We start from the raw sequence: 11988 nt of genomic DNA, 5'->3' as shown, positions 1-11988 counted from the left end.
ATAATGGTAGAGAATGATATGATTCTAAGTGTACGGAACACGAAGAAGCAAACCGGTTATGAGTCACACCGGTCATGAGTATCAGCATCTCTACCTGATAATGACAGTTTCATCTCAATGAGATATTTTTATTGGTCATTTTACGGCTACTGAAAATAGCTTCCCGCAAATTGCAACGAAAGTGAAGTATCCACCTATCTTTTATTACTTATAAACTTTTACCGACGCTGATATAGATAAGGCTGATTCTTAACGCACCGCCATGAACACATCTACAAGTAGAAAGCAAAAAAATACCTCAAACCTTCGTTTTCTCAAAACGCGCTCCGAGAGATTTCTTTTTCGGAATTCCCTCTTCTACGTCTTACTGTGATTCCTTCAAGAATATCCTGTTAGTACCTCTTGCTGAAGAAACAAGCAGAAAGCAAAAAAATTATCTAAAACCTTCGTTTTCTCAAAACACGCTCCGAGAGATTTCCTTTCCGAAATTTCCTCTCCTACGTCTTATTGTAATTCCTTCAAGAATATGCTGTTGGTATCTCTTGTTGACGAAACAGGCAGAAAATTAAAAAAAAATCTAAAAATTCGTTTTCTCAAAACGTGCTCCGAAAGATTTCCTTTCCGAAATTTCCTCTCCTACGCCTTACTGTAATTCCTTCAAGAATATCCCGTTGATTCCTCTTGCTGAAAAAACACGGCTTTTTATCGTCTTAATGTCAACAAATATAAATGACAACGCGATCTGATAAAACACAAAACCCCAATACGTTCAGTCAAAAGCAACATTCCACGAAAGCACATGTATGCCGGAGACGACAAAAGGACACCATATTTAAAAATCATACACTTGTCAATCGGCACGTAACTTAATATCTACAATATCTACAAGTAGTTTAATCACCGAGATGATTAGATACGTCAGACGCATTCATTTTTCCGGCATATCGCATTACCTGATTACGGTTGTTTTGTAAATGAAAATAAATTTAGAAAACCATCACGAGATAACATCACGCAGAGACAAACTAATATAAATTAAAACACAACACACGATGGTATTTTTATTGCCATTTAATTAGTATCCAGTTACACAAAAAGATAAGAAAAAAACATGCAATTGTTTGATAACACCGAATTTTGAATAATGTAACAGGATATTTAGAAAGGCATACAATAAATGATTATAACGATGAAAAGTATTTTAATTATTAAAAAGAAATTAGTAAAAAGGAATTATTAAAAATAAATAAAAAAACAATACAGGCACGATGATACTACTTACTTAATATTTATTACTTACTATACTCACTATTAGTCGTGCGAGAAATAAAGAAAAGATATTATTATGTAATCAAACCCAAACTTTAAACAGCACAAAACAAAGTTGCAAACATAATAATAGCGCGTCTTCGCGCAGAAATAATAATGAGACGTAACGTGTACAAACGCAATAGAATATTAGCCAGTTATCTTGCGGTTGCAGGGCAATGAAAGAAAAATATGCATCGTCGCCGTTAAATAATAATTGATTATGCAGCGTATCCGGAAGGCTTTAAATTTGATACAATGCGCCAGCAGGAAACCACCGAGAAATGAGTGATAATAAAAATATTGTTTCCACTCGCATATTAGCTCATATCTGTTGGCGAACATTCGCGCGAGAATTACGGCGGTGACAAAATGCAGGTAAGATAATTTTGACACGATAACTTCTTTTTGTCAGTCCTATTACTCTGGTCAAAGTGTGGTAATTCTTCTTCTACTTATAATGTGTAGATTACATAAGCAGAGAGGGTCTGCAGTTTTAGGCGAACTTTGAACAGCCAGGAGCTGTCCGAAGATATTTACAATTTTTGACGCGATAAAACAGCCAGATTAAACATCAAGTTGATGAGAAAATTCACGCGCTTCTTTTCCACACGAAGCTCACTACGGAGATCGAAGTATTCAACACATTTCGATAAAAATTTTAATTTTTCCGAGCGAGATGCTGTCATATATTGCTGTTTTGTTTCTAATTAATATCATTCGATATAATTCTTATTTCATTCGTAAATATCAAATTTTATGTATCTACGATTCTAAGGAGTAATCGTAACGCTGTGACATTCATGACTCATCTTGGTAAACCCGTACAAGGAAAAGTCAAACGCGACATTCGGAGAATATGAGCAATGGTAATTCCTCGTTCCATAAGTTACGATACAAACAAGATTTTCCTTTCGTCATAAAACTGCAAGTCGATAGAACGCTTGAATAGAGGCAGAAGCGTTTAATTTATTATCGTATTTTTTTTTTCTTGCTTTTGACGCTTTGCAATCTTTGATAATGCGCTTAGCCGCTCGAGCTTGGTCAGTTCTCATACGTAAATTCCGCTTTGCAACGATGACGCAAAAACCAGACGTCCCGTTTAAATTAAACGCTCGATCGATAAAACGTACAAGATAAGACACTGTACGAATCTTAATCAATTCAAACAATCGTAGGAATTATTTGACCCTGATATTGTTGTCGTCACAAATCTTTTCTACGTTCAAAGGGAAATTTTAAAATCTATTAAATGTAACATTATTTAAGTTGATAAAATAAATCTTGATTTTGAATATATATTGGCATTGACGTTATTATTTAATTATTTCTCAAAGATACAGATTTCACGACAATCGTGTTCGATCGTAGGATTATCGAATCATCGATGTTTTCGAGATTACCATTACACATAAAATATATATACATATATAATTATACATCGTTCAGGAGGAGAGGCAATGGCGCGCAGATTAAATCTAATCTGGACTAAAGTGGAAACGTGGTATCCGGCATGCAAAGAGTACTTCTTCTCGATTCAATCAATCAGCCGAAGTATCGATCGATGTATCCTCGATAAGAAATATATACAATGGGTCTGTTCTTTTTTAAAGAATTTTTTAACCAGTGCACACTAATGCAATAAGTCGGAATGAGAGAAGATATATCTGTGTCATTCCAACTTACCGCACTTCAGAAGCCTTTTGAAAAAAAGAACGGACCTAATATATTATTCCTCTTTAGGGACGTTCTCAAATACACATAGTGATCGAGTCTCTAGCACAATAAATAAGCAAAGGATCTTGCACGATAATCCTTTTTCAGTCACTAAATTGACAAATTGTGTGTACATTCATATTTATTCGGCAGCCTTTTTTACACATCTTACGAAAATACTTGAGATAAAAAATGTAGCATAGTGAGGGAAAACGCACGCAATCTCCGGTGTTACAATGGGAGTTTTGCAATGTCCGCCATCGATAAATTACGGGGACATTTCGAAGAGTATATAAAGTGTAATTTTCATTTTTTGAGAGGTTAGAGTCACGGTGAGTCACGGTGAGAGACAATAGCCGTGCGCGAACTTGGCGCATGCAGGTGCACTCCTACACAGCAGAGATTTGTCGTCCTACTCGAGCCGCTGCCCTGCTCCGATCTTCCGAACTGGTGCGAAAGTCGTCGCCGCCGCCGCCGCCGCCGCCGCCGCCGGTTCGGGAGACACAGACCCGCAGACAGATACGGAGAGTATACGGTATCCGTATATTCGCGCAGCGCGCGTGTCGCGCGGCAGTACTTTCGGGATGATTCAGGTGAATTCAGGCCGTGAGCCGTGAGAGTCATGGACGAGAGTGCACGGTGTGTCGCGTCGAGCGCAATCGGAGAGTAAGTTGATCACACTTGCCGGCGCGCGGTCGCGCTTATATTCCGCCACCGAATTGCCGTACACACGGTTCACGCGCGAGGCTGTGTGTTGGTGTCGTTGCGGCGGATTCGGAGCGGCGAAAAGTACGAAAATCCTGCCGTGCATAAGCAGGAAGACCCTCCGTCCGCGTGCATTCACGCCTCAGTCATTGCGGGACAATCCGAAAACGAGGGGACAAGTGCAAGCAGGTATTGTGCGTTAATCGAGCAATTTATCGATATACAGATATATATATATATATATAAGTACATCTCTCTGGCGAAAAAAATTATTATGCAATCGTCGCGTGCCTATGCTACTGATAGAGGTTACAAGTATAACCGAACCGAGTTCTTTCTCGCGATAACGCGATTCTTCGACACCGGACGCCGACGTCTCGCGTGAGTCATGTCTTCGTCCGTGCCTTTTAGGTTGCGTTCAGCGAGCGCGTTATCAGCACTCTAAAAGACGTTCGTATTCTATCTTTATTATTTATTACATCCTACAACAAAGATAGAATACACTAATGGCGCTGATAGCTCGCTCCCAAACACGCAGCCTTGTTGCATTTTCGCCGCCGTTTTATTCTCTGTGATTTTTTTTTCTCTCCCTCTCTTCTTAAAAATGCTGAGTTTTTCGTGGGGTTTTAAACGTAGAAAATTTGTCATTTTTCGAGTCCACGTGAAAAACAAAGGGTTCTGCGCGATGTTCCGTAGCATATTTGTTTGTCTTTTGGCGACACATGTTATTCACATGTTATTCAAACGATATGAATGTAAAGTAAAGTACAACATGAGCACGATAATGTACGGGGAGAGAAATGAGAATCGTAATGGCAGGAAATACGGACCTTAAATTACTTTGGCCATGAGCCGTTCCCTTTATACTATACTTTCTACACTTCCGACTCTCTTCGAAGAGAGCGTGAGTCTAGTGCCGTTTCCACTCCAAGTGCAGAAAGTGTAGATAAAAAGGAGCAAACGTCAGACTTTTAAGCAGAGGTCGTTGCCATTGCACGTTGTACTGTCAATCGGCCTCTGTTAATCGGATCGCGGTGAGTTCTTTTTCTTAATTTTTTTTAAAGGGTCTACAGGAGCCATACTAGAGACCTCTCGCGGAGACCCGCGAACTAGGCAAAATTATATTGCGAATTATGAACAAAATACAAAGAGAATCACCTTATATGTATGATATTTGCAATCAAGAGAAACGTCCGTATAAGGGTCGTACAGTGCGCTTTTTTGGAAAAAAAGTCGAAATAAAAATCGATTAAATAATTGAACCTCCATCCCGCGGTGCAGCACGAGCCTATATTTTCATTTATTACAAATTTTCAAGAACCTAAATGCAAAATCGGGCTCTGTACCGATCTAGATACTAGTACTAATATAAGGAAGATGCCTATGTAAGTCTGATAAGCGAATATGATGTCTGCGTGGCAAAATATGCTTTGGTGCAGATAACACGGAATAGAAGAAGATGCTGCAACAATTCGGTGATAATACACGTATCGTCAAAGAGACGAAATATTGTATCTCGTAAAATATGTTATTTCGAGTGACTCGCAGCGACGCTTGGTACGGCTGACGCTTTATTAATGTATGATAAATTTTTGACGGCCTGATTTCAAAATCTGGCTCTGTAGGATTCTCGGGGATAGTTCAAGGAAGATACCATAATAATTTGGCGGTCATATATTACATCAACAAGGCAAAATATTGCTTCTTCTAAAATGGTATTCCACCTGACTCGCTGCAACTTCTGGTACGGCTGATGCTTTATTTAGATATTCTAAATTTTTGACGGCCTGATTGCAAAGTCTGACTCTGTATAGGGTCCTCAGGGATAGTTCGAGGAAGATGCTATAACAGTTTGGCAATTATACGTATCGTCGACGAGGCGAAATTTTGCATCTCGCAAAATAATTTTTCGAGTGATTCGCTGCGATGCTTGGTACGGCGGACGCTTCATTTATTTTTTATAAATTTTTAACGGTCGGAACGGCAAAATCTGGCTTTGTGGGGGGGATCTCGGGAATAATATAAGGAACATGCCATAATAATTTGGCGGTGATATATAACGTCAGCTAGACAAAATACGTCAATTTGTAAAATGGTATTGCACGTAAGTCGCTGCGACGCTTGGCTCTCTCGCCAAAAGCCCAAAAGCCTGGAAAGCATTTTCTTGCCGAGTATCGGCCGGCGAAATGCCCGAGTGAGTTCGGCCTGGTCTACAATATGTGTTGTAAGCTGCAAGCCGTAAGAATTGGCGAATCACAGTCGATTATTACAAAAATAATCGGCTATAATTGATCAGTTCTTACGACTTACAGCTTACAACACGTATTGTAGACCAGGGGCCCTATTCTTGAATCTATACGCAACTTTACGTATACGCTTTCCGTTGCGTTTAATTACGTTTGACAACATTGGAAAACATATGCACTTTCTGCAGATACCGACCAAAAATACGATACGATGAATTTTAATTGGCTGCGTTCAGCAGAACAAAGTGGAAAATATGGAACTAATATGGAACTAATATAGAAAAATCTTCTTGATTCTTCCATTATTTCAGCATGTTCTAGCGCATTTATAACTGGTATGTTTAACTATTATATCGTCTAAATCCATTATTGTTACACAATTTTACTCTATAATTAAAATGCAATGAAATTTATATGCTATTTTCTCTTAAATTTCGTATTTATTATTTCTCTTACGGATATGTAAAATCAGCTATTATTTTCCACTCTTTTAGCCGTCTTAGCGTTGAATTATTCTTCTTCTTCTTAATAACAGTGCGCTTCTATGTGTACTCTTATACTCCACTTTCTGTACTTTGCATAACGTATCACATACGTTTCGAGAGAAAGGGTCAGAGCACAGACTTCTGCATAACGCATAATACACAACGCATAAGAGAATCAACCAATCAGAGTTCTTCATTTCTGTCCTGAGGAGGGAAATGAAGAAAACCAATTGGTTTATTCTCTTATGTGTTATGTATTATGTGTTATGCAAAAGCCTGTGCTCTTGCCCAAACGGATGGTATTACCCATTCGTTGCATTGCGAATGATAATTTGCGTATACGTTTCACTTGCGACTGTCAAGAATACGGTTCTATGGATTTTCCATTGCGATTAGTCGAAACTTGCCACTTACGTATACGCAAGTAGCGCAAGAATAGGGCCCCAGGCCTAAGACAAGGACAGCGATCGATTGTTCGTCCTTGTCAAACTGACTCGACTCAACCTTCCTGCTCTTGCGCGCACGATGTTGGTTCGTGGTCTCGCCGCACGAGGCCTCCAAAGTCAACGCTGCATTTGCCTCTCGTTCTTGTAGACCCTCAAGCTGTAATTATGGTGCAGCGATTTCAATAATAATCACCTGCGTCAAAATTCGTATGACCGAATAGAGATAATAGTCGCGTGTGACAGAAAACGTCTCGACTAACGTGACTTGTTGTGTTGCAGAAAAATGTCAAACGTAGGTAATTTGGAGCAACAAATCGCGAACTTGCAACTCAACCATGGCGATGACGCGGCCAAGACTGTCAAACCCGGCAAGAAGGTCGGGCCTGCGGTGCCGCCCAAGCCTAAAAGATCCCAATCTCAGGTGAATTCTATGCTTCTTCTGCTGCTGCAAACTAACCTAACATTTGTCATTGTATACTAACATATTTCATACTTCTCTCGTATGCGTTCTTCGCACGCGGATGCCACTATGGTAAATTCAATATATCTTATCATGGAGTTTTGTGATGTGATGATCAAGATATCTGAGATATCTTTTTATACGCATGTTCCAGATACCGCAAAGTTACACCATCAAGACCCCACCTACACCGTCGTACAGCACAGTTTTGAACAACGCAGGCTCCAATGAGAAGACTACTAATTTGTACATGAATACACCGTCACCGTATGCTCCACTGGATATACAGAATGATTTTTCGCAAATGGTACCCGCAAACGGCAAAGAGGCGTCGAAACTCTATCAGAACAATGACAGCTTCTACGCATGTCAGTCTGATGAGAAGTTCGAGCCGAAGTACAGATACGATGAGAAGAACTATTACTCCAATATCGGGAACATGCCAGCCCCTCAAGTACCCATGGCGGATGATCGCGCGAGTAGAGCAACCAGGAACGCAGTGTACAGCAACATCGAGCCGCCGGTGCCGATCCCGGTTCCCGCGCCGATAAAAACCGAGAAAGACATTATATACAGCAACATTCAGTGGAGCCCTAAACCAGAGAACACATATTGCAACGTTCCTCCGCACGGCGGTGGTAAGAACTTATACGAATCGGTTGAGTACAAATTTGAAACGTTAAGACGACGCCCAGATGGTACGAGCATTTTCTTTCATTTTTTAATTCTTCAATTTTTCTGTCCGGTTCTGTCGACGCGTTTGTTCTCGCATAACTAGTCATGGATCATATTCGCATCGATAAAAGCGCAATACGGAAACAAACGTGTCGGAAGGACTGAGAATAGTTTCTGAGAGAAAGAGGGGGGGAAGATTCGCGAGAAATTCAATATGCACCTATTACATGAAATTTCTCCTGTTTGCAGATGACTTGCCGCCACCACCAGAGCCGTCGGAATACGTTCCATGCGTACCGGGCAATTCATTTCCACCGCCGCCGGAGGAGCTACCTCCGCCGCCAAGTCCCGTGTCGTCTAGTTATAGCGAGTTGAGACGCGCCACTTACCAAACCGACTACTCGTCGAGTAACTATCCCGCTGACATTTACGGACCAAGTTCTCAGTCGAGCTCGACATACGAGTCCATATACGAGCCGATTAATCCCAGACCGCCGTCGCAATTGTCCTGCAACTACTCGATGTACTCCGGCTACGGATCGGCCACGTCCACTCAACCGCAGGGAAAAGTGTCCCCCGTAAAAGAAGTGAGTCTCGAAACTTCACGTCGTATATCAGCACGTGTATATATACCTGATACTGATGTGCTGCGCCTGTAGTTGTTTCCCAGGTTGTGTTAGCGATGTTTTCAATGTCCTTGGAACATTGCGCAGGATAATCATAACGTTAGTTATGGCTAGTCGACGGAAAAACTACAATTTTCGGTCATCTGAAACATGAACTTGTGTTAGGTCGATATTGTGGTTACGATGTTATGGCGATGTTTAATTGGAATAATCATCTCGTTACTTTGATAAACCTGAGTTACCTCGAAAAAATGTAGTTATAACGTAGCACAATAGCGCGTAGTGTATCTAATGAATATTTCTCGTATTGCAGGTCGACGTCCTCACGGATCTATTGGTTCAAGGGATGGCGGATAGCAGCGAAGACAGTGACATTTACGGTATTTGCGCTCAGTGCGGGCGCAAGGTCGAGGGAGAGGGCACCGGATGCTCGGCGATGGACAAGGTTTTCCACATAAGTTGCTTCTGCTGCTTCGTGTGCAAGGTTAATCTACAAGGAAAGCCCTTCTATTCGTTGGAGGGCAAGCCTTACTGCGAAGAAAATTATCTCAACACCCTGGAAAAGTGTTGCGTCTGTATCAGACCGATATTAGACAGAATATTGAGAGCCACCGGCAAACCATATCATCCCTCGTGCTTCACCTGCGTCGTTTGCGGCCAGAGTTTAGACGGTATACCGTTCACCGTAGACGCTACGAATCAAATACATTGCATTCAGTGTTTCCACAAGTGAGTATACATTCCTCTTGGTTCAAACCGATCGCGGAAATCTCAAGTCTCACGCGCATATCTTATATTGTCAGTCGCGCATGCTAATTCGTATTTTCTTACAGGAAATTCGCGCCTCGCTGCTGCGTCTGCAAGTTACCGATAATGCCTGAACCCGGTGAGGACGAGACCGTGCGAGTGGTGGCATTGGATCGCAGTTTCCATATACAGTGTTACAAATGCGAAGATTGTGGATTGGTATTGTCTTCAGACTTGGAAGGACGAGGTTGCTACCCGTTGGACGATCATGTATTGTGCAAGAGTTGTAACGCAACGCGAGTCCAGGCCTTAACATCTCACATGACGACCGAATTGTAAGATGTCGCGTACGCGAGACAAAATATCATTCGGTTGCTGATACTTGTCGAAGATGAAGGGGAAAACTAGCACGAATGAAATATCGGACAAAGTATCATTGTGATTAACTGTATGTATGTAGTGATATATTGATACTGCTCTCAGAGTATTGCGGTATTGCAGTTTTCTTTTTCATATATGGATTTCCCATTCCGCTATTGCTACCGCTATTATACACAAGTTCGCAGTATTTCTCCATATTCAGAGGGATGTTTACCTACTATATTAGCATGAAAGATCATTTTTTACAATATTATAGATATTAGTCAGAATTTACAGAAATAACTCTTGCCACATTTGGATTTCTTTACAATATAACACGAAAACGAAGAAGAATTATTACAGACTTTGTACTTGATTTATATGAATCTTATACGACGTAAAGTCGACGCGTTGAAATTCCGTCACACTGCCATAATCGAAGCATTGCCATTACGTTACGGGATATAACGGACGTAACATGTCAATGACAATGAATTAGAAGCAACGTAGATTAATTTCGACGTCCGACGATAATTTTCCTGCAGATGATGTGATTATCATTGTGATTCTAGTAAAGTATTTGACATACCGCGAAGTATTTAATGTGTAGTCTGTTAACGAGAGAGAATACCGCTTCAATTCATATATATATTTAGAGATAGATCGCAGATTTGGGAAGTAGCATTATTATACATGTATATCGGACTATATATATAAATCGTTGAGGAGGCGTGCCATTTCTTTTAACGTAGCCGTAAACCAATTCTCTCCACAAGACTACCAAAAAGAAGAGAACAAAAAAAAAAGAAGAAAAACAGAAAAAGAAATAAACGCTCAAACGTGTCTTGAATACTTTGTGACGCAATCCTCAATTCCCGAATTGTCGCATGAATAAGACATACATTCAGGAGACTTATACGATCTCTGTATTATAGTATCAATAAAAATACAGTTTGTTATTTATGGCCAAACGAGTAACACTTCGTTCCTATCGATCCTTCTCTTACCTATCCGGTTGTTTCACATGCACCGGTTCCTGCACATGCAGGAACACGTACATTCTACTGCACTTGTCGAGCGAACATAGTCTCTACGCGATCGAGCTTTGCACATTTCGCTATTTCAATAGGACTCGCTATTGATTATCAGTTACTCTGTTATTACTCTATTGTGACTGTTGTTAATAGTTATTACACGGTCTCAAACTACCGTTCTTCGTCTCAGCTACGGACCTGCCGAGGGATTTGGAGCAATTTTTCTTAGCAAAAATTTAATTAGGCACAATACTCCTTTTTACAAATGTGGACGTTTTACGTCACGTATTTTTGCTATTTTGCTGGATTTACTGGACAAAAGAAAAAGGTATGATGTTCGTTTGCTCATTTGGTGAAATTCAATTGTCTGTGAGTGTGGAAAATTATTGGAAGCTCAATGTCTCTGCCACGGAAAGATCAATTCCAAAGATTCGCAAGAACCGCAACTGAGACGAAGTTCGCAATTATACAACCTGTATACATATGATGCGTATACGTATGTAATCATACATACGTGCACATACCAGATGTTTATATATATATATATATACAATTATTATTATTGTGTTATCGTTATATTATTATATAATTGCAGAAGAAATTTACAGCAGTTTCGTTCTATATCGTCCCTTTACTAATTTTTCTCAGCTATGATTTTTTCCATGCACAGATGTTTGTCTTTTATTATTATTATTATTATATTATTATTATATTATTATTATTAACATCTTGTTTTGGATATTTGCATTTTTTTATGCGTAACATATTTTTTTGTTTTATTACCATAGAGTACTTAAATCTTATATAATTTTTTGTGATATTACCTGTATGCCATTTTGTGTATAATTTATGTTCATTAATACATAAATTTTTCTTCGGGCACCTTTTACGGATCGTGGAACACGCCTCTCAATGTTTCTTCTTCGAGAAATAAACGGATCGATTCTACTTTTCTACAAATTGGCAGAACACAATGAATCGTGTGCATCAATTTATCGATTGCGTGAGCTAGATGAACAATGAGAGCTACTAATGTCTCAAATAAATCAGGAAACTTCTAGAGACTTTTATCCAAACAAAAAAAAATAATAATTCTTATTACTGATTATCTGAAATGTCCAATCAGTGACGAATAACTAATTTCGTCAACAAGTCGCGAAAAATACTTTGCGCTAATAAT

The 11988-nt window shown here is 39.8% G+C and overlaps 1 protein-coding gene across 10 annotated transcripts; it reads left to right on the top strand.

The window, feature by feature from the left end:
* Nucleotides 1-3541: 3541 nt before the first annotated feature.
* Nucleotides 3542-10356, top strand: Zyx (lipoma-preferred partner zyxin). Of its 10 annotated transcripts, none has more exons than XM_025297289.1 (6): nt 3542-3690; nt 7186-7327; nt 7521-8004; nt 8291-8628; nt 8981-9396; nt 9501-10356. In XM_025297289.1, exons 1-6 carry the CDS (start codon nt 3647-3649, stop codon nt 9751-9753), a joined length of 1677 nt encoding a protein of 558 aa, XP_025153074.1. In that variant the 5' UTR covers nt 3542-3646; the 3' UTR covers nt 9754-10356. The 10 variants fall into 10 exon arrangements, with proteins under 10 accessions (XP_025153074.1, XP_025153079.1, XP_025153075.1 ...); XM_025297294.1 differs by lacking the exon at nt 3542-3690 and adding an exon at nt 3697-3918 and having other exon boundaries at nt 7545-8004; XM_025297290.1 differs by lacking the exon at nt 3542-3690 and adding an exon at nt 3697-3918.
* Nucleotides 10357-11988: the final 1632 nt, after the last annotated feature.

The sequence above is a fragment of the Harpegnathos saltator genome, unplaced genomic scaffold (assembly GCF_003227715.2).
Source record: "Harpegnathos saltator strain DR-91 unplaced genomic scaffold, Hsal_v8.6 scaffold174, whole genome shotgun sequence".
NCBI classification, from domain to species: domain Eukaryota; kingdom Metazoa; phylum Arthropoda; class Insecta; order Hymenoptera; family Formicidae; genus Harpegnathos; species Harpegnathos saltator.
This window is presented reverse-complemented; position numbering and strand designations above follow the sequence as displayed.